Here is a 24,381-nt window from a genome sequence, read left to right as displayed (position 1 = left end):
CCTCTATGATGAGTCGCTTCGGCGAATAGCGGAATCAAGTACGTTGATGCGGTTGATCTAACAAGAATGATTGTGACGGCTTATAACCTTACAATGCCACGAAAACTGGAGCCATGCAGTAGACGGCGTGCAGCTTACTGGTTAAACGAGTAGCTCAGTACGCAACACGCTGCTTGTCTTAGAGCCAGAAGGCGGGCTGAGAAAGCAAAATCCGAGAGTGAGAGAGGAGCGCAAGCGACGTTTCGAGAAAGTAGGGACACTTTAAAACGGGAGATAAAGCTTAGTAAAGCCAGTTTGCCATAAGTAGCTGTGCTGAGAAGTTGACGCCCTGGGGGACGCCGAGGCGTCATGACGAAGATGAGGGCCCGTCGACACCAGCTGAAATATGTCCGGGTAAGGTAAAGATAATCGTTGAAGGTCTCTTCCCGTAGCACGATCCAACTACTTGGTCACTGACACCGTGCGGCGAAGAAGAAGGAACACACACAGCCGAGTGGCAAGCGACTAACGACCAGCTCAAAGAAGCATCGATGCGATTAAAATCAAAAAAAGCCCCCGGTCCGGATGGAATAACAAACGTGGCGCTGAAAGCTGCGATCCTGGTATATCCCGACATGTTCAGGATGCTACTGCAGAAGAATTTAGATGATGGCAATTTCCCCGAAATGTGGAAGGTACAGAAGCTGGCGTTGCTACCAAAGTCAGGGAAGTCACCGGGTCCTCCAGCCTCGTATAGGCCAATGCCGCAGCGCTGCTCAGAAGAATGAGCCAGATCCTGAAGAGTCCCTTCCAGACTACGAGACTAACGAAGGACAAAAATCAATGTGAGTCGCAGCGAGCGTTCCTCAGGGCTCCATTTTCGGTCCAACTCTTTGGGATGGGATGTACGATGAGATCTTAACACTGCGGCTGCCCAGGAAAGTGAAAATCGTGCGTTCCGCGGACGACGTGTCACTAACGGTGATGAGTGAGACACTTGGAGAAGTGGAGGTGTCGGTGACGAAGACAACAGACGCGATCGGGAGCTAAATGAACAGGGTCAAGCTGCACCACAAGACGGATGTGTTGTTGGTCAGCAACGGGTACGTGATTGCATCGAAGCGTGCACTAAAGCAAATGGGAGTGATAATCAACGACCGGTTGAGCTTTAACAACCATGGTGATTACACTTGCAAAAAGTCGGTCTGTTATCTAGTGTCTCGTCATCAATACTGCGATATAGGGTTCCAGCCTGGGGTGCGGCGCTGAAAACCAAGCGGAACCGCGAAAAACTGAACAGGATGTTCCGGCTGGTGGTCGTACGAGTTGCGATTGATTCCAGAAGAATATCTTCGGAGTCAGTACGCGTTATCGCCGAGATGATTCCCATCTGCATCACCCTGGCGGAGGATATAAAGTGCTACAATCAATGAAACACCAGAAACGTCAGGAAGATGATGAGAATCGAATCAGTGGTGACGTGGCGGCAGGAATGGGAAAATACGGAGAAAAAAAAGTGGATCTACCGGTTCATTCCAAACCTGCTGACCTGTTGACCCAATAGAGAGCACGGAGAGATGACCTTCTACCTGAAACAATTCCTATCGGGTCACGGCTGCTTCAGGAAGTATCTTCATCGGTTCGGGTACGCAACGTCACCATTGTGCCCAGAGTGTGAGAACGTCGAGAAGCATGTGATTTTCGAATGTCCGAGGTTTGAAGCGACGTACAGGGAGCTACTTAGAACGGGAGGAGCGGGCATCAATTCGGATAATGTAGCCTACAGAATGACGTGGAACGCAGTCAACAGAGTTATGATGTAGATCAGCGGTTCTCAACCTTTTTCGTACCACGGACCCCTTAGAATCGCCCTGGGCTGCTGCGGACACCCACGGATAAAGATCGATTTTGTATGCTATCAATATGTTATATTCAGTTTTGTTAGGAAACAAGACTTAAAATTTCAATCTGCAGTCGGAAAATAAATTTTTCTTCGCGGACCCCCTGCAACGGCTTCGTGGCCTCCTAGGGGCCTGCAGACCCAGGTTGAGAATCACTGATGTAGATCATGACCGTCTTACAGTGGAAACGGCGTGATGAACATCGAGCAACGTATTCGGGAGAGCAATCACAGCCAAAGAACTCTCCTCAGGAATAAGCAAGATCCACCGCCGAGGACTAGTCGAGCAGACTGCAACAGAGCACCGAGAATGGGTAGTCGAAGTGCCAGCAAACCGAACACCACGCTCCATCCGGAATCGTCAGAACGACCACCTACCTGATTGGCTCAGTTTCGGGAGAACTTCTCTCGCCGGGGAACTCTCTTTCGGAGTAGGTCAGGTCGTCATCGTCGGGGACTAGACAGAGTAGTTCGCGAACAAACCGGGAAGCTGAATGGCTCATCAAGGAAGTAGTGCTAAATGACACAAGAAGAGAACTAAAGAACTTAAAGGAGTTACGAATGACACCTGGAGAAACTCTTTCCCCGGCATTTTAAACGGGGTTCGTGTGGATAGAATGCAGGTGTACCAACCTATTCAATCTTACTTGACCTTCGAATGCGAATTTGCTCAATGTATCACCCACATTCAAAGTTCCAGTTCTGGAACCAGATGGCACATTACGGTAAACCATGCCCCAAAAGTGCTAAGGAAAATGGATCTACTACACACACACTGATAAAACGGCCTTCCACTGCCAAACCACAGACAGTCGGTCAAACGATAATCATCGTCATCCCTAAGCAAACATCCAGTACATCTGTCGAAGCAATAACCAAACAAGAAGACGGATACACCATGGTTACTCAGAAATACTAGAAGCATCAAAAACAACCAACAGTGAAAACCGAAACTGCCCTAACGATAACGACATAGAGAGCGAGGTAGAGGGCTGACTGAACAACCAACAAGTATCATATAGTAAAGTGAATAATGGCAATAACGAATCACCACTCTATCCCTCCCGAGAAAGATCGCGCAAAGCAGCAAGCAGTGCACCCAGCATAGACGATCACAACAATTTTCTTTTTTTAACTGTATTAATTTGAAATGTATAGGAAATTTTCGTCGCTGGGACACTGTATAGGTTAGGACAACGAGATATTTTCGTTCCTATGGAGTGGTGCCATCTGTTATTTCCAGTTAGTCATGTTTTTTCCTTTTTTCAAGGTATTTAGGAACATGTCCAATGGAACGGCGAGAATGGCGTTGCGGCCAAAATTCATCCTTTTATTGGACACACTGAGAAAGATATGTCCTCAAGCAGAAATCAAACCTACTATCTTCCAGTCTGTAGTTGGGTGCGTTAACCACTCCGCCATCGAGGAACTGTGATGATTTCATCACGAATTCCCAACAGTATCGTGATCACCGCTACAGTTCCAATAATCGGTTCGGTTACTGCAGAGTTGGTAGAGTGAGCATTTTGATTTGCGTCGTGAAAACCTATAGACTTATAAAAAAGTGGGACTTGTTCAAAAATTCACAAACAAATTGGCAAGACCAGAATTGCTACTTAGATTTGAAGTATTATTTTGAAGTATTATTTTGAACATCATTTCACCTAGACATATTACACACCGGTGTTCGAACTGATGAAATTACGAACTGAAGCTGCACCAATGTTGGCATAAACTCCAGCCAAGTTACCACCGCATTGCACAGCGCCCCATGACACAATACCAAACTGGCGTCCACCGGTAACGAGCGGACCACCGCTATCGCCGTTACAGGAGTCACGTCCTGGCTCTCCAGCACAAACCATGCTATTGAAATCAAATGTAGAACGTTACATTTTTGCTACCAATTCGACAAATATTCGGTTAACTTACTTTCCGGTGATTCTTCCAGCTCCCCACTGACTCTGGCAGGTTGCTTGAGCAACCACAGGAATATCGACAGCTCTCAGGTTTTGTGGCAGAGATCCACCAGCGGCCATCAAACCCCATCCAGACACAACACTGCGTGTACCAGCACCGAAGCCCGTTCCACTTGGCACCAGAGTGATGGGAGAGATGTTAGCTCCAGTGAAAGACGTTGTGATTCGAATGACACAGACATCGTTATCGATGGTGCTTGGGTTATATGAGGGATGGTTTACGATCTGAGCGGCTTGGAAGATGGTTCCACCACTGAGTCTGTTGGCGCTTCCTCCACGGAAAGTGATCTAAGAAGATGGACAATTTCACTAATCGGTTTATTTCATCGCAATATTTGCTATAAAAACATACAGAGCCAACCGATGGCATCGGGTGAGTACAATGAGCGGCCGACAAAGCCCAGTTACTTGAGATGATCGATGCACCACAGATATGGTTACCGTTCGACCGAAGCGACAGCTGGTACGGGAACTGAGCAATGCCAACTTCAGAACCACCAACGATACGTCCTTCGTACTGTGGCTCTTCGAAATTCTCCATACCCAACGGGCGCACACTGTTCTTCTCTAGCCATAGGTCTTCCTGGTATCCCGCGAATGCGGAAGCTACGCACAGCGCTAGAACTATGAAGGCCTTCATTATCACTCCGAGCTCAATAACTGATTCAGTTTGGCTACCGAAATCAGCTTTTATAGAACGTGTCATGCGTTATCTAACTATAAAGCTAATCTTTTTCCGACTATGTATCAAAAAACCCTTCATAAACGCGTTAACAATTATTTTACCTTTCGGATTTGTGCTCGCTTTGACTTGTCATTTTATTTTGAGAAGGGGAGACCGGGGCTAGTTGATGGTATTTTCAGTTTTTATTTTCTACCGCTGTGATGGTAGATATTGCAAAATAGATCACGTTGTATGAAAGGGCAGACTGTTGGCAACATCTCTGAATTTCATTAAAATGTTTGATATGTTGTCTCCATTTCTAGAGACAAAAATATGTGATGCGGAAAAGCTGCCAGCTTACTTCGGAGCTGTATGTATGGGGTACGTTGGCGGAATGCCGGAAAATAAGCAATCAAATGGAAATTGAATTACCTTAGTGGTCCTTATGAAACGTGCCTATTGTCTTTTCAATAAAACTGTACATTATTCGACACTTTCCATTATGTTTTAGTCTCAATACCCTGGCATTGTAACTCGCGTGCCATATATTCAAAAGCAAATTTTCGAAATTCTTTAGGCGATTGACCGAAGTAAATGTCCCCTGCATTGACAAGATACACAATTCTCTTACTTTGGAGTGGATTTCAGAAACGGAAATATTTGATGACTAATTTTACACTGTAAATTGCCTTTCACCATGTGTGTCACCGTCAATTTACCCCAACCGCATTTTTTATAAGAATGGATTTAAAAAAAATACTTTTGTTTGTGAACTTTTCACGCACTATCGAAAAATATAATCATTCGGGGAATAGATTGAAAATCACCTTAAATAACACAAGATGTTTAAAATTTAGGAAATTTACACAGTCTACTCGAAAATACACAACTTCTACAAAATAATTTGCAATAAAAACGCATTGGATAATGTGTTTCACATTACTTGAAGTACACAACGAGAGACAGCATCGGATGTCTAATAGAAATAGGAGAAAAGGGGAATCCGCCAACTCACCTAAACCACCAACTAGCCCCGGGCTCTCCTACACGGAAAAAGTGCATTCCTCAATTAAACAGCTTTCCATGCATTCTTTAATAATCACATTTTTATGTCTCGAATTATACAAATATGATGATCACAATTATATTAGCTGTTGATGTGAACTTATTAACAACCATGGGCATATAAATTACGATTAAATTATTGTATCCACCAACTAGGGATATTTTATTACAATTCTCGGTAAAGTAAAATTGGTTAAAACCATATTGTTCATAGGTCACAATACTTAAAACTATCAAACCAACGCTCCTTATAGAAATATATCGACGAACAAAGCTTAGCTTGAAAAAAATTGGTCTGTGTCTTTAACGGTTAAAATCGTAAGAATGTGAGTTGATTTTTATGTACGTGGTCAGTAAATTATCGAAAAACACTAGCAATCGTGGAAAAACCTAAAGGAATAAATGTAACATTTCAATTGAATCTGAATTTACTATTATTTCATTATTTTCGTAAGCTTCTAGCAACATTTCTGCATACCATTCAGACACATTAAATACGAAATCAGCTCACAAAATTATCTGTTATGCATAGTATGCTTGCATAACTTCAATTTTCGAAATATCATCCCGAAATGCGCATTATACTTGGCATACACCATATTCCTCTCAGGTTACGGTTTTACCAGCGAATGATAAATCACTTAAACATTCTTATCGAGAGAAGTCCCTAATCAAGACATTTATATACACTATACCTTGCGTGAAAAACCGAAGATTAATTTATTGCTTTGCGTGAACCGTGGATCTATCCTAGTACAAATCAAGGTATTTTGGGCGTTTCCTGAAAATTAACTTATCTCATTTAGTGATAATCATTATCACTCGCATTATTATTGTCGTTGGACAGTATGTATCGAAACCTCTCTAACGGCGGACTTGTAATGAATTCTACGAAAGTTTGGAGTTATATTAAGTATTTCTGATCTGTTTTTTAAACTGGAAAACAATATTTCAAATTATCCCTTTCAAATGAATCGAATGAAATGAACATCCGGCTGGTTGGAGTATCTTCGCCACAATTGGTCAACTAAACGCCTGCTCCCATGAAGGATTGGCAAAATCAAGACATTAAAAAACGATAATTTTGGACCTGGAATTTGAATTACTATTAAAACCAGTTATCAAATCAGTAAGTTTTTGTACAATTTGTTAACAGTTGTACAGTTGAAATTTACTAAGCAAAGAACACAATTCAAAGACTAAAAACAGAGATACTCTTCCGTGTTCTGTTTAGCAGACTGCACCCGTTGGCTCAATTTTATGTCGGCGAATACCAAAGCGCGTTTCGAGAACGATCAACGATTTACTCTGCTTAAAATCCGCGAGCACAACTTGCGAGCCATCTGTTTGTGAATTGCGAGGCGACGTACGCTTCAGTGAACCGAAACGAATTGTGGCAGATAATTCTTGACGATGGCTTTAGAAACAAAACCGATAGGTCAAATCAAGTAGCAGAATAGCCGGAGAGGCATCCGATTCGTTTGTGCTGTTAGATGGATTGAAGTAGAGCAATGCATCTAATCTATTGTTCAACTTTGCGATCGGAATTGACGTAGGGACGATCCATAAATGACGTAGCATTTTTTGAGTGATTTTAACACCCCCCTCCCCCATCGTAGCATTTCGTCACAAACCTCTAAATACCCCCTGGTAATTACGTAGCTTGACGGTAATTCTCCCCCCCCCTTGCCCACGCAATTTTTTTTAAATTTAAAAAATCAATGTTAGTTATTCCCCTTTAAAAAGCTACGTAGCATGACATGACCCCCTACCCCCTGTCGTCACACATCATCACAAAATACAAAACTCCCCCCTCCCCCATATAATGCTACGTCATTTATGGATGATCCCTAAAGATGCGATAAATAGCAAAAAATAGTATTAATTAGTTCACTTTAGTTTAGCTCTTCCACGTAATCAGTAAGTATAGGATCTGGATATAAATCAATGATGGTTATTTCGTTTTTGTTTTTGCCCTTTCTGTTGAAGCCGATCCCCGGGCAGACCGGGTGGGGTGTATTTCGATACAGCGGCATCGAGGCGGTACGCAGTAGATTTAATCAACTGATGTAGATGTAGTTAACGACGGGGCGTAGTCAACACTACCATATCTCCTATGAACGAAACTATGTAAGGTTTGCACGCTTATATCTCCTCTATTACTAGATAGATTTTAACTATTTATACACCAGCCGATTCAGAAACGCCTAACTTAAAAATTGGTAATTTAATAGTAATTTAATATCTCTGCAATTAAAATAGTCTTTTGAACATCGGAAAAATTGAAAAGTTCACGAAAAGAGGGGAAATTGCTATTCGTGAAGCAGATTATTCTAGAAGAGCCTTCAATAGAAAGCAACTAAGTGGCTGAATTAAACGCCAAAAGCTATAAATAGAGTTGCCCGGTGACTTCAGGGATGTCAGGTGTACAGATTAATATGTGTTTCATATATTATTATATGCTGCACAGATTTCTAAAACTCCACAAATTTCTCAATTTTTGACCTCGCGCTCAATTTTTGCCTCGGGAAAACTGAAAAAATAGTCGCATACACTTATTTTGAGACAAACTTGTACGGTTTCCTCTACACAGATTTGCACAGATTTTTACATAGGCTGCGCACTGAATTCGCAAAATAGTACCCTGCGTGACTGTTTGAATCAGTTGTTGCTTTTATGCCAGACATAGCCCTGTCAAAAAAATGCGGACGAACATGGTCAGGCGATTTAAAAAGTTTGACGTTTGACTCAACTCGCCTGTGCTAATTGCCCCTAGGAACAAATGCAATTTGCGAATGCGATTTAAAGGTAATTTCAATAATTAGACAAATTTTCTGGCAACTGAAATGCACTTGGTTGTTTTTTGCGTTTTTCAAACATGGCGGTTCATGTTTGGCTTAAACTTAATTGTTGTTGATCAATTGGTGTGTTCTCACTTGTATTTTGTTTGTCTAGTGCACTTAATTTGGCCTACGAATGTAGAAAATTGTGGAATCGTGTGTAAGTATACCCGGTCAAAAAAATGCGGACGGACATGGTTAGGCGATTTAAACAGTTTGACGTTTGACTCAACTCGCCTGTGCTAATTGCCCCAAAGAAAAAAATGCAATTTGCGAATGCGATTTAAAGGCAATTTCAACACTTAGACAAATTTTCTGTCGTCTGAAATGGACTTGGCTGTTTTTTGCTGTTTTCAAACATGGCGGTTCGTGTTTGGCTTAAGCTTAAGATTGTTTTTTTAACAACCAATTTCCCTATTGATACCATATACCAATTTCACTATTGATTCTTCCTACAGTTTGGTGGTGATTACCTAGTATACTGATAAGTTTATGCGAGTAAATAATAAATCCGAAAATAAGTATTATTTGTAATTTTCATATTAGGCAATTAAATGGCGCATTCCCTGGGCGATGGGGGCGATTTAAGGGCGGGTAGGGCAGCAAAAAAATGACGACGGCAAATCGCCCAAATGTTGCATTTGAAATAGCCCCCTAATTGCCAGCAAATTGCTGGCAAATTGAAGGGCAATTAGCGCATCCGAGTTGGCAAATAACCCCCCGTTAGCCAGCAACTTGCCCTTTTTGACTGGGTAGTAGAACAAGATCTCTGACCCAAAGTCTTAATGAACGTCAAATTGTGGTAAGTTTTGGTGTGCAATACCAATTTCACCTTTGATTCTTCCTATAAGTTGGTGATAATTACCTACTATACTGGTAAGTATATGTGAGTAGATAATGAATCCGAAAATAAATATTATTTTTAATTTTCATATTAGGCAATTAAGGGCGATTAAATGGCGCGTTCCGTGAGCGATTTGGGGGCGATTTAAGGGCGAGTTGGGAGGCAAAAAAATGACGGCGACAAATCGCCCAAATGTTGCATTTGAAATAGTCCCCTAATTGCCAGCAATTTGGTGGAAAATTGAAGGGCAATTAGCGCATATGAGTTGGCAAATAGCCCCCCGTTAGCCAGCAACTTGCCCTTTTTGACTGGGAGACGATGTTTTAAGTAAACTGAGAATCAAAAATATGCATAGTTAGCATACTTTCTATTCCCGTCTCTTTTCTTCTGCTGTATTTTTATGCATTTTCATGCATAAACTTCTAATAACCATTCAATGAGTGGATAGACCGAATATGTCCAATGCATAAAATTTATAGCAGAAGAAACGAGAGGCAGATAGAAAAGTATGCTATCGATGCATAAATAAAATTCTACGTGTATAAAGACATGCGGAGAGAAAACAGTAAATTTGACTGCACTGTTTGCTAGGTTATTGCCTATCCCGTGATAAACTAGCGTTTTGTCGATTTGTTGCTATATGTGACACAAATAAGTGCGAACGAAACAAAAATAAACGTCAAACCGTTTTTCCGCTTGCACTAATGCAAAGTGAGCATGCGCGCAATTCGGCGCACGGCTTGGTGGCGCATGGCTGAAATATCACGATGTGGATTTTAGAAAAGATTCGCAATATTTTGTCTGCTAGTTTTGGCAAAAAGAAGTTTTGTGTAAACAGCTAGTGACATGTAGTTTTGATGAATGCTTGACGTATTCCCTTTTGAATTTTTTTTTTCGCCAAATACTGAACTCAACTCGGAAAAGCATTCATTATCGTTACTGAACCTGTGTGCATGTTTTTCGTTGCACTAGAGAGAATATATCGCGAATGCAGTCAATAAGTGATAGGAAAATTGCCGCACAGTTGGCTACTTTGCTGATGTAATTCAAAATTAATATTTACGACGAATGTCGCGATATTAGAAGAAAACTAGGCGAAAAGTCTATAATGAGGAAATTCGAGTGCACTAAGGTGTCCTCTACAAAAAGTTTAGAGAAAAATTAGAAATATGTAAACAAACATCGTGCATTTTATTCACATTTTTCAGCACGGGATTTTAAGCATTTATTTTATGAAAAGCTTATTTTCACCAAACCGAATTTCTGGCTACGCCGCTGATTTCAAGTAAGTAGAAACAAAGTCGTTCTACACTCGTTCAAAAGAAACTTCTTCGAATGCTGAATATCTATTATAATACATAGAAACCCCGATTTTATCAGCCAAATATGAACATATGTTTGATGGGCTCTAGCAGACGAACAAGACTGAATTCGAGTAAATACTTTCTTGAGCATGTTTTCCTTATCATGAAGATATGCGAAATATGCGAAAATAAAAAGTTCATCATAATCAGAAATAGTTATCAGACTACATTAAGGGACGAGAAGAATATTTTAACAGCTTCAGTTTATCATAGAGTAAGAAAATTGCCCGATTTAGTCATTTGTCCCCATTTTGTCACCCTAAAATACACCATGAGACTGATAAAAATGGGTCTTCATTGTATGTATTATTCGCTGGATTTCATATTAATAGGTACATTTCTTTTTTGGAGATTTTTTTATTGCATCGAACTACAACAATTTTTAGGTAGCTTTCAAGGGGTTATTTTATAGACTACTTCCAAAATTTGGCGAACCTATTCCAATTCGTATACCAATTAATTGGTATACTTAAGGGTTTATATGTTGCAGATAGAGAAAATACTGAAATTTTCACCTTTTTTCCAACACAATATTACGAAAGCTTATTAAACAATTTTTCCTAATAAGTTTGTGAAAATTATAAACTATTTGAAATTTTTTAATAGTTTTATTTTTTATTTAACCGTGATTTTTTAATAAATAGTGACCATCGCTTCACAACGTAGTCTATTTTTCATGGCTTGCGGTGAGCACGATCTCTCGAATTGCTGAACTGAAAATTATGGAATAGAAATTAATTTTTAGTATTCTTTACAGACCCGCTGGTGCCCTAAGACGATTTCGCTAGATTTTCAGAGCACTGTGCACCCAGTGTATTAACGCAAGTGACGGAAGGCTATCGAAAAGCTTCGTGAAAATGAAAATTCCAGTAATGATGATGATTTTCACAAACGGTTCGTTTTCGTGAGGTTTTTATTTGTTCTTTGGCATTAGGATTAGCGATAATAATTCAAATCAAGGATACTACTGGGAAGTCACCTTTAGAAAAAGTCGAGTCGAAGTAAAATTTGAAACTATGCATATCATGTGATATCAGGAGCTGCGATTTCATTCCAATGCTTTTTTGTGAAAAGGGCGATACTTACAAATGAAAACATAAAGCTTTTTTCATACATGCAAATGAGGGCTTTGAAACGCAACAAATTAACCTAAAAATTTTGATTCTACTATATTGCTTTCTTAAACTACAGCAAAAAATACAACGGGCGAAACTGTATTTTTGTTTGTTTATTTAAAGTTTCGCCCTCCACGCTCCATGCAAACAAACAGGGCGATACTTTTACATTTGGGCCTAAATAAACGTATTTAAGATAAAAAAACAACAGGGCGATACTTTTTTTGCTAGCAGTTTAAAGGCGAAACTGTTATTTTCGTATTTTTTTTAGGATTATCAAGCTGATACCAGCTGTAAATAGTAACAATGATCTCTATTGAAAAAACACGGACGAAATCGGTGGTGTAGAACGGTACTTATTGTAAAAAAACGTAAGGGCGATAATTCAATGCTGATAGGTGGGACCGAAAAAGTAAACAATCGCCAAATGGGCGATACTATCATTTTGTCAATTTCAATAGCAAAAACAAATTTTAATTTAATAATTTCAAATACTTTATGAAGTTTTGGGTTTCGATCACTGAATCATGCAATCTAGGATGTAAAAAACACAATAGTTCTTAAATAGGAAATAAAACCAAGTCTGGAAATATTCACTGTTGATTTTCTTTGAATGGTATCACTGCTAGTATCGCCCTTTTCAAGAAAAAGCGTTGATTTCTTAGTTCTCAGTCGCGTTGGAAATTTGAGTAAAGTATAAACTTCAAATCGATTCAAAAAAAAATCGATTTTTTGGCTCAGTACATTATATAACCCCTTTAGGAAAATTCAGTTTTCCCACCACAATTTAGATATTTTATTAACAGAGCATTAACAATAATTCGTTGGTATGTCTATTTTATGGGCCATTTTTTCGCTTTCCCATTGATTTGGTTTGAGATTTCTAGCACTGATGTTGTCCCATGCTGGTTTGAGCGATTCTCTGAGTCCTGCCATTATCCCATGTAGTATGTGTTATCAAAAACATCGCGAAGCATCAAGTTCTAAATGTTCTCAAACGATATAATATCCGAAGAGTGATAAGAGTTATAAGAAATGTCTCATCACACTGTAAGGTGGATTAAAAACGTTTTTCGATATTGAATTTATGAATGATAACCGACTGTAAACAGTGGCAATTCAGACTGAGAAACATTTTCGAAATATCTATTATCGGTTTCTTATGATTAAAATGAGGTAGGTCCACGGAACATATACAAATTAGAAAGATTTTGGTAGGTGTTTATTCCGCGATATTTTAACCTACACACTCTTCTCTCGCTCGGGGCATCCATATACAACTATCTCTCCCTGCACGAAACGTAACCTTTCTCATTCCGACTAACGTGCGCGCGTATGGTGCAACTCAAATGCGATTCTCGTTGGTGTGAGGAGTTACCTGATTTTTCTTTGACAATCAAATGACGCCTTAATTCCCCTATGTTCAGACTTAGCATCCACCAGCTATATAATATGACAAGCGACCAACTTTCATTGTGTTTATATTTACTAGTATTTTATCTGTATCATAAAAGTTATTTAGTATGTGTATATATAAAGTTTCACTTTTCATATCCAAACATAATTACACTCATTTCTTTTTATTTCAATCTCAATAGCTCCCACGCGTTACTTCCCAAATTCGCCATATTTGTTTATATTGATCGTTCGGAACCATTGTTTTGGGTTCGATGCAACATTGCTTGAAAATGTATAACCTCACTTTTCTGACAGTTGAGAGAGCTTGTTTACTTGGACTTGTTCGATTCCACCTAGTATAAAAACTTCGTTCGCATTGCTTTGGAATTCTAACACCATGTAAACAATTTCACTGAACTGTCATTTTTCGAGCATTGATGATGACTGCTTGTAATGTTTTTTTTTTCAAATTGCTGAAAATTGGGTCTTTTCAATATTCGTTTAATGTCAAAGTGTAATATTGAAGTGTTTAAAATCCTTTTGAGACTAAAAAGAATAAGAAGTGTGTGTGTGTATGTGTACAATGAATATTCTAGCAGTCACAAGTGTTGGCATCCCAAACTGTTCCAGAATCTTGCGGGATCGCAACTGCTTCGAATTGTTCTCTGCCCTGCAAACAAAGAAACTGCGGTGAAAAACAGCCTGATCGAGTACGCCACGAACAACCCAATACAGTTACAGGCCGTCATTTCTGCATCGGACTATCCGGAAGAGGCGACCGGATGGATGGCGGTGCCCAAACTAATATACAAGCTGCTGAGTATCCTAACACGCTGGTGAGATCCATCCAATTTATGTTTTCAAATATTTATATAATCGATCTTAAAACCATTTCTCCGGATTTTCAATATTAAAACTGCTCGGATCGAACCAAGAAAACTAATCCTCAGAGCAACTGTGTTCAGCAGCTTGAAGCTGTAAATATACTTTTAGGTATTTTATTAGATTTTTAATTATTTAATTTTAACTTACGAAAGTTAGTGTTCTTTCACGTGGCCCCTGGCTGACAGTAGATTCACTACGGTGATCTATCAACTAGTATATCATAAATTAGATCCCTTTATATTTTAGCTAAGAAATGTATAAATTATTGACCAACCTTCTAGAATGAATGCAAGTATCCAATCCACTCGCGCATTAAGTCGATTTACGGATTGTAGATTAGTTTAATCAATTGCAACCTATATTGCAATCTGTGATCATAAACTATGATATTAGAGTTAGATTTAGGTTTAAGACAATTTTAACAATCTGATAGCTTCTAAAACGTGGCTTCAACTTCTGCTTTGTTCTCGTCGCTGTGTCTTTACCTGACTATATGAAGTTGCCAGTCTGAAGCTGCCTGCTATCATTCTACCGCTACTCAATCAATAGTGGCTGCGTTACTAACCATGGGCGCCATCCCTAACAATTCCCCGGCCCGTAATCCTGTTCCGATGTCGAGGTTGCTGCCTCCGACGGGAACAGCATTACTACCAATGTTGCTCTTATTCATTTCCATTACTGTTATTTTAGCAGTAGCTCTCTTGAAGAGTCCACGATTAGTACGAATCATTGCTTGGCGAACTCGTCCATCACTGGCTATAATCGGCTCCTCAACTATGCCTCTCACCCAACTCTTGCAACGATCACCATCGATAATGTAGACCAAGTCACTTTGCTGCAAAGGTTTTCCTTCGTCAAACCATTTTGTTCTCTGATTAACCTTTGGGACGTATTCCTTGATCCATCTTTTCCACATTTCATTTGCCAATTGTTATGAGCATTTATACCTATCACGAAGAGCAAGTCCGGGATTGACCGGAAACAACGACTCTGCTGGTTCATTTGGCGCAATACCACGAATAAAGTGATTGGGAGATAGTGATTCAACTGGTGAGTCTCTATAGGAGTACGTTAAAGGGCGGCTATTAATCATATCCTCCGTTTCAGCTAGAGTCGTCAGTAAGATTTCGTCTGTCAATCTGCGTCCATCGTCTAGTGCTTCCATTACGCTCTTGACTGACCGCACCATCCGCTCCAAAACTCCTCCCATGTGAGGAGCTGCAGGAGGGTTGTAATGCCACTTAGTTCTAGCGGTCGTAAATTCCTCGGTACAGTCCGTGAATATTGAACTGATCTGCTGGATTATTTCTTTGCCGGCGGCGCGAAGATTAGTCCCATTATCAGAAAAATACTCCGCCGCTGGTCCTCGCCGACAAATAAAGCGACGAACTGCCATGATACATGACTGTGCTGACAAACTTTGTGCAACTTCCAGATGTATGGCGCGTACTACCAAACAAGTGAAAACCACTATCCATCGCTTTTCTGTTCGCCGGCCCACTGTCACCTCCACGGGTCCAAGATAGTCAACACCCATAAATGTGAAAGGTCGATAATGAGGAGTTAATCTTTGCGTCGGAAGCGCTGCCATTCTTGGAATTCGAGGGCCGCATTTCCGGACTTTACACCAAATGCATCCCTTTTCTACCTTCGCTACAAGCGAACCTAGACCACGAATCAGAAATCACTGTTTGATTTCGTTGACTGAGACACGTGTAGATGGAATCACTTTTATCAACCGAGTTTGATTTGCTGTTGGTTTCAGTGATTCAATTGGTTTCCCGTGAGCTTTTTTGCGACAGTTCGAGATAAATCTGTGCACACAGGCTATTACTCCTATACCAGAACATTCCATTTGCAAATTTTGTGGACTTTTACAAATGGTTCGGTGAGTTTCACTTCATGGAATAAATGTATACCTCTCATTTCTGTTTCGATGTTCGTTGAGATAAGCTCTTGCTGTGGCCACCGTGTGGGCAATTGATAAAGAAAGTCCTCTCCTTGAAACCATGAGCCTGTCGGAAATAAGTTTGAAAAACGCCCTCACTTTGTCAAGCAGTCCGCAATGTTATTTTTCGATGGAACACACCGCCAATCTGGTAGTTTAGTCAAATTGAGAATCTGACCTATTCTAAATCCGACATAATGGCGATATTTGTGCGGATCTGATTGGATCCAAGACAGGACTGTTCTCGAATCTGTCCACATGAAAACTTACTGAATTTCTAACGAATGATTTGACCGGATCGTGTTCATCAGCCTTGCCGCTAAGACTGCTGCTTGCAGCTCCAAACGTGGAATCGTGAGTAGTTTCAAAGGGGCAACTTTTGAACGTGCCATCACCAGCGAACATTTTACACAACCTTCAACCTCGATTCGTAACAAACATGCACAGCCGAATGCATTTTCTCTAGCATCGCAAAATACATGTAGCTGCGCCGGTCCAAATCTGTCTGACGTCGTACTTCCAAAATAGGCTCGCGGAATCCTTACACTGCTGATTTCTGGCAGCATATTTATCCACTGTTTCCATTTCTCGTACACTGCTTCGTCGATGAGTTCGTCCCCTCTCACAGCCAGTTCTCCACAAGTCTTGGATCAACATTTTTCCTAATACTGTGAAGGGTGCTAATAATCCTAGCGGATCGAACAACGACATAACTGTGCTTAAGACTTGCCTTTTAGTAGGACGATAGCCTGCAAGAGACGTATCTTGCAAGGACATGGAGAACGCTAGTTCGTCTCGTCGTGTATCCCATATTAGCCTAAGGACTCGTTCATTGTCTGTTATTTTATCTTGATGAAAACGGATCAACCGTTCCGAAGCTGGCTCTCCTAAACGTCGCAGGACTTCTTCTGAGTTGGAGGCCCAGTTTCGGATTTCAAAACCTCCTTTTGAATGTATCCATCGGACTTCTGTTGCACGTCTCGCAGCTTCCTCTACGTTGTCCACGCTGTCGTAGTAGCCGTCGACATAATGTCTATCCACAATTGCAGCTGCAGCCTCCGGGTAGACGTGACTATATTCTTCGGCGTTACGGTTCTTGATGAACTGTGCGGATGAAAGAGAACAGGTTGAGCCAAATATTGCGACGTCCATAACGTACACATCTGGAGGGTCTTTCGGGTCGAACCGAAACAGAAAGCGTTGAGCTTGTTTTTCGTCTTCACGAATACGCAGCTGATGGTACATTTCGCGTATATCCCCACCGAACGCAATGCACTTTTGGCGAAATTTGCTTATAACGGCCGGAAGAGATGTCAGCATATCAGGGCCCTTAAGTAAATTGGAGTTGAGAGAAACGCCTCTCACACTAGCCGCTGCGTCCCAAACCAAACGTATTTTTCCTGGTTTTTTGGGGTTAAGGACAATGCCTAATGGAAGGTACCATACTCTGGGTTGATTGACGATATTCAGTTCATTGAGAGACGCTTTGTGGCAATATCCTTTATTTTGATAGTCCATTTGTTCAAAAACATTTTGTTTCAGAGCCGGATCTTTAGAGAGCCGCCTCTCTAGAGCCATCATGCGGCGTAATGCCATGGGATAACTATCCGGGAACGAAGGGCTTTCGTATCGCCAAATCAGACCGGTCTCGAAACGATTTCCAATTCGTTTCGTTGTTTTTTCCATAATATCCCGTGCACGACGTTGTTCGTCTGATTCTGGGACTATCAAAGCTTGCGTTGAATATTCTTCTAAAGCATACTGCGTCCGAAGCAATTCATGAAGGCCTTGATTGATTACGGGATTCGAACGATGGTGGTTAATAAATACTTCCGAGGATTTTCTTCCGTGTTCTGGACCGTACATCGTCCAACCAAGAATCGATCGTACCGCAATTGGTTCTCTCTGGATTCCATGGGTGCAAATAAATGTAAATTATCTAGACCAATTAGTAGTTTTAGAGCTTCACCGGTGTGGTTTAAAACTGGGATGCTGCGCAGATGTCCATACTGTTGAGCTAACTCGTTAAAGCTAACGCATTGTTTCGATAATACCAGCTCATTTACCATACGCGCATTCCTAAGCTCGTATTTAATGCCTGCAAGGCCTTTTACTTTTCTGGGTGGGTACATCGGAAGAAGAAAAATGTGCCATCGATGATGCGTTCTGTTGATGGTGCGTGTTGATGTTCACGTATTCTTTCCTCTTTTGCTTGTATTTCTCAGTTCCAAAATCAGCAAATACTCGCAGTAGAGTACCGGGCTTGCCACGTTTGAAACGCACCCAATCGAGCTTATACTCCGGAGGTAGTTTCCCAACTAGCTCCTGCACCAGCATACTGCGGGTGCGTTTCAAGCGTGGCAAGCCCGGTACTCCACTGCGAGTATTTACTGATTTTATCAACGATATCGTGTCGGAGGTTTCCGAAGTTGCGGATTTTACCGGAATCGAGATTAAAAATACAAATGGAACGGAGAAATACAAGCATTTCCGGAGGTTTAATATAATTTCTAAGACGGTAGTAGCCGTGAAATTTGGTCACATGCCGGGTACCTGTATTTTTAAGCAGGCCCAGATCAAAATGAAATAACAAAATTATAGCTCATGTGGCACTTTGATACGCAAATTTCCCCTGTAAAATATTGTTTTAAAGTAAAAATCATAATGGTACCTTTTGTACATGAAGAATTCCACGAACATCCGTCCGAAAATCGTTAAAATTATGACCGACCTTAGATTCCGATGAAACCTTTCAGGTTTCACCAGTATGGAAGACTAAACATTTTCCACAGTCAATAAGAATATTTTGACTCAAGAGCGATTTTTTAACAAGGCGTAAAAGTCTTTACATGCAGCATTTGCGAAAAACAATTGTTCGATTACCTATTTAATACAGCAAAACTATCTGAGAACGAGTTACAGGGAATGAAAACTTATGTACGAAATAAATATCCACTGAAAAAAATGTGTCATTTTCGACAAAAATAAAAATTTATGTTAAAAATTTAAAACCCATTTTTTATTTTTTTTTTTATATTTTGTCAATAAAAACCTAAAAAGAAAAGAATAATTTTGAATGTAATTGCATGATGGAGAACTTATCCGTAAAAAAGTTTTTCTAACAATAACTTTATACATGTTTATAAATTGCATACTAATTGACATACAAAACTGTAATTTTATTACAGAATATAATTCTAAGTTTCTTTTTAAATCAAAATGCATTTAACAAAAATCTTCCAAAATGCAATAGCTTTCGAGATATTTGTAATTTTGTTCCAACAAAACCAATTAATTCATGTAATTATGCCCTTTTTGAAAGTTATTCACGTTACCCCATCATAAAATGTCAACTATCTAATTTTTATCGTTTTAAATACATAAAGGAAACTTTTTTAATGTAATTGGATTATGGAGAATCTTTCAATAAAAAAGTTTTTCTAACAACAATGTATTCTGACTACTTGTCGGATAATCGGGGAAAATTTTGCTAGATATTTTATACCAGCAATTTCGTATAATTATGAACTAATGTGTTGATTAACAGTGTATTTTGCAGGGCTTCGACACCACGTGCCGCTAATGATTTTAAAAAGAATTGTGAGAAGTTTTGATTTCGAGTGGCCCTTCTCTTCTCTGATTTTGGGATACACTGAGTTAGATATGCCATATTATGAAGTGAAGTTTTCAGAATTTTACTGAGATATAGCGAGAAACGAGCTGAGAAATTGTGAAATTATCTGAGAAACACAATGGCATAATTATTTTCAGAATAAAATACGCGTATTGTATAAAAATGCAGTTTAAGGTTTTAGGGCAGTAAGTTTGCGGGTGGTGTATCTCGACTTCAAATCCAGTTTTCTCACCCAGCTGACAAAAGTTTTGAAAATTAGTTGTGAGTATTCTGTGAAACTTTCGGTACCAGTCCCTAACGCTTCAGGAACACTTGTCGGATGTTTCACAGTACGATGCGGCTTAGCCACATAAGTGAGGCCTAAGATCCGCCAGACTGGTTGGCCGCCGATCCGCCGTTGGAAGAGGTGGTCACTCGCAAGGAAATCTGTGACCCAGCACCGAAGTGCCGCTGAAGATTCGCCGGACGAGGTGGCCGTCACTCCGCCGTTGGAAGCGGCAGCTTCTCGCAAGGAATCCTGTTATCCACTTCCGGTAACCATCCGACACCCTTCAGGAACATTTACCAAATATGTGTCAGCCACATAACCGAGACCTAGATTCCGAAGCGGCACAAAGGATCCGCCAGACGAGGTGGCCGCCTACCCGCCGTCGGAAGCGTCGGCCTTTTGAATGGAATCCTGTGATCCACTCGTTTGTCAGGCGTACTCAAACATAGGGGCCATGTCTAGATTATGTCCAACCGAACGGTAGCGAAGTCACCCAACACGCTTAAAAAGTGATGTGGCATAGCCATATGGGGGTTGTGGAATCAAAATAAAAGCGATAACGCTAGCAAAATGTATTGCACACTTCCTACCAACCTGGACTCCGCACTTTGAAAGTGCGAGTGATCTTAAAACTGCGATCTGTCAAAACACTTGTGTTTCATGTGATAGAGATGGCACTTTCATAGATAGACCAGTTGAAATAACCAGTCTTTGAGAAGAATTTAAACCTTTATACGACCCAGAGTTTGGGGCTATTAATGAAGGTTATATTAATAGGAACACGGTTCTCTCACTTAGTTTAGAATATATTTACATTTATTCTGATTCTGAGGATAAGTCGAAAAATGAGACCACAGATTACAAACGTTCATTTATTCATTTCATTTTTTCTTTGCAATTTTTACCACTCATAAACAAAATTTTCAGATTAAAAATAGTTTTTTTTACAAATTTGGATCACCAACTTATAGGGTCTAGAGTATTTTTTTCAAAATCGAGCTAATTTTATTGTCCAAAGGGAAATCGCCGCATTTTTTTTTTTTTTTTTCAAAAAACTCTTCACCAATCTGACACTTTTCACTGTATCTCAATAAAAAGTAATAAGAAGAGTTGCCAGACTCCTAACAAGTAGATTTCATAAGATTGGAACACTGCTCACTTCATATTCCTGCGTTTTGAACGAAACGAAAAGGTGGCAATATAGTTGCCACTGCCTTATAAAGGGTTAAAAGAAGAATGGCAAGTGCGTAGTGCAGTTAGAATCCAGTTTATAGTGCCACAAGCAATAAACAAGACTGAACACTCCGAATGAACTTAGTTTCAATTGACATTTAGACGAATTTTTATTCGAGCCAATAATAGGGGGCTATTCTAGCGAGTACTCGACCGGACGAATACTTGAACCGGCGACCGTATTCATCTCGAGAGCAAACACATAAATCGTACACTGTGTTCGTACACACTGGTTCATGGCAGCAGTTTTCTCATTCTCTCACTCATCATCACTAGTGTTGACTTATTTTGTTATCGGCAATTGCCGATGCAGAATATTGGTTGAAAAAATACCCAGAATCATATCTGGACGGATCGCAGGATAGCCAACTGCGAATAATGAATGCGCCCTATACCACGAGACAAAATTACCGGTTTGTCATGGACTGCCAAAGAGTGGCAGTCGAGAAGATTCAAGTTATGAGTCGACTGCCTAGATCGGCTACACGTCTGAACTGGTGGGGTTTAGAAAACTTTTCTAGAATAATAAGCACCTATACGTATCTTAAGACAACTAACCAACGGCAAAATAATAATTGAATGGACAACTCAACAAAGAAGACGCAGAGCACATTTCGCTAGAATCAGTTATTCCTCTTTTTTATTAAACTCCAGTGACCTCCGAAATCCAGTTACGAATAAGCGGGAAAGCAACGCTAGCATAGACACCTGGTTCATTGCCCAGACAGTTACTGGCACCCCACGACACAATACCGATCTGGCGTCCTCCGGTAACCAATGGACCGCCACTGTCTCCGTTACAAGCATCACGACCTGGTTCACTTGCACAGATCATGCTGAATGAAAGAATCAATGTTATTAAGAATATCAATCCTGACGCTCCAATGACAAAGTACTCACTCATCAGTAACCCATCCTGAAGGCCATCCTACCACGCAAGTGCTCTGGTCAATTACAGGAATATCAACCATCTGCAGGATTGTTGGCAGAGAACCAGGAACACTCTAAAAATTAAAGAAAGTGACGATTAGAATCTTTATTATCGCCATTAGTGTTTGAACATCTTACGGTGAGACCCCATCCAGACAGAACCGCACGGGTACCTCCTGGGTAATCGGTTCCCGCTGGCACTAGAACAATTGGAGAAATATTTGCTCCTTCGAAATTAGCAGTGCTATGCAACAGAGAAACATCGTTCATCAAGTTCCAGTCGTCATACTCCGGATGATTCTCGATACGATCAACGTCAAACAAGATACCGCCCTCCAGACGATTGCTGGAACCAGCACGGAATGTAATCTAAAAACATATTAGCTCAGTAAGAACAGCTTCAATAACGAAAAAATTCCTCAACGTACAACTGACACATCTGGGGTAGGATAGGTGCAATGAGCAGCCGACACAGCCCATCGGTCGGAGATAACGGATGCACCGCAACTGTGAGATCCTCCACGACGCAGCGACAATTGATACGGGAAGTGTTCAATTTCAGCATCGACACCTCCAACAATACGGCCGTTGACTGGAGCTCTCTCGATTGGCTTCATCGTGTAGTACGCGCCAGGCATACGTTTGTTGTACCGCAACCATAGGTCCTCTTCCGGACCAGCAGCCACGGCAGCGAGGCACAGAGCTAGCACTACAATCACCTTCATCCTGATCAATTCCGTACTACCGAATGAAATCCCTGACCGTGCGTAATCTTCCTTTATAGGCAGTGCTACTGAATAAGCTTTGGGCGACCTCCACGCAATAAGTTACCACATTTTAGTGAATGGCAATAAAGATGATTGTTTGTATTATCGCTACCTTATCGATGAACTCTTTCGGTCGTCTACACCGATTAGATATGCATAATGAGGGAACGTACGGGAGGTGCTACAAGTCTACGACAGCGACATAATGAATCAGCTGTATTGAGTGTGGGAATTCGGCTTGGTTTGGGATTGCCACTCTCTCGAGGGGATATTTCCTCTTCTATAGATTTTGCTGCGAAGATCTGCTGAACCCAAAGCACACCTCGGGAGTAAAAAATTGTAATATTTTCAACATCGCGCATTTAAAGATGGCGATCGATTGATTGCATTGAAACTCCTTAAGCATCAAATTAAAATAAATTTAACATGTTATAAAAGAATTAAAATGTACCTGTGTATAGCAACTAATTGGACTGCAGATTGCAAATTTAACGCGTTATGCGTCACGCCTAAAAAAAGCGCAGAACTGTTTTTGCTGCTTGACATTAAATTGAAAATTCTGAAACCAGATCAAATCCAAAAATATTTTAAATGCGATTAAATACAATTGATGTGATGTAGTGAACCCACCATCATGGTGCATCAGTGCAAGGGCCAGTGGTTGTAGTTGCTTTTAACAGTAAAGCCGAATATTGCTAGCAAACGACTTTCAATTTATTGCTGTATGAAGGGCCAAACTTACCGTGCCATGACAGATCAACAATATCTACATAATACCACCGATACCGACATCGAATGTATGAGTTACGAGGACATTGACCTGGACCAGGGCATCGGTTATATGATTTGTAAATTCGTCATTATCTTCAGTTTCTTAGGTGAACGCATAACTTGCAAGTCTAGCGGCGGAGACGTGACGTTTAACCGTGTATCTGGAGCATGATTAGCCTTCAAACTCATGGTGAAGTGCCAGTGCAACACACGTATATAGGTTCGAGTCCCACTATCTGTAGATCGTTTGAAGTAAACCGCCGAACATGAAGTTCGCGATGCGCATTCTGGGGCGTGGGCTACAAACCTAGAAGACGTTTTGCAAATTGATTGAGGTACCATTCACTTTTAGTAACAACATCTACTACAGTTTTCTCACTATACTTCAAGCTGCCGCAAAATCACAAGAAGACTGTGGACGATGAAATGAGGCTGAATGCTGAAACTGGTATTGAAGCAACGCACTTGAGCGTTTCTGGGGACGGTTCTTGGCTTGGCTCATTGCACAAATGATTTGCTACAGCGGTGCACTGGAGGGAATACCCAGAATTTCAATGAATGTTTCAACAGGTGTGTGTGAAACAATTGCATTTTGCTTCTCAACCATGGAAAGTGTTACTTGTATAGCCGCTAACTTATTCAATGAAGGAAGCTCGTCATTGTTGAAGACTGTGAACGCACTGAGAATTACCTCTTGAGTCTGAAGCAGCCCATTCCGTCCGAACCTCTGATAATGAACGTCTGCAAGCTGCCGAACGCAGGGTGTCCGTCTATGCGAGGATGGCTTGTCTGGAGAA

General features: G+C 40.6%; 1 protein-coding gene across 1 annotated transcript; it reads right to left on the bottom strand.

The window, feature by feature from the left end:
* Positions 1-3,551: 3,551 nt before the first annotated feature.
* LOC131680577 (uncharacterized) lies at positions 3,552-22,823 on the bottom strand. The gene is made up of 9 exons (XM_058961290.1): positions 22,475-22,823; positions 22,185-22,415; positions 22,017-22,120; positions 21,761-21,952; positions 18,112-18,358; positions 16,850-17,886; positions 4,211-4,532; positions 3,812-4,146; positions 3,552-3,745 (listed from the first exon to the last, which is right to left on the bottom strand). Exons 1-9 carry the CDS (start codon positions 22,769-22,771, stop codon positions 3,553-3,555), a joined length of 2,958 nt encoding a protein of 985 aa, XP_058817273.1. The 5' UTR covers positions 22,772-22,823; the 3' UTR covers position 3,552.
* Between the last annotated feature and the right edge of the window lie 1,558 nt (positions 22,824-24,381).

The sequence above is a fragment of the Topomyia yanbarensis genome, chromosome 2 (genome assembly GCF_030247195.1).
Source record: "Topomyia yanbarensis strain Yona2022 chromosome 2, ASM3024719v1, whole genome shotgun sequence".
Lineage (NCBI taxonomy): Eukaryota > Metazoa > Arthropoda > Insecta > Diptera > Culicidae > Topomyia > Topomyia yanbarensis.
The sequence above is the reverse complement of the archived record's forward strand: the minus strand, read 5'-3'. Positions and strand labels throughout refer to the sequence as shown.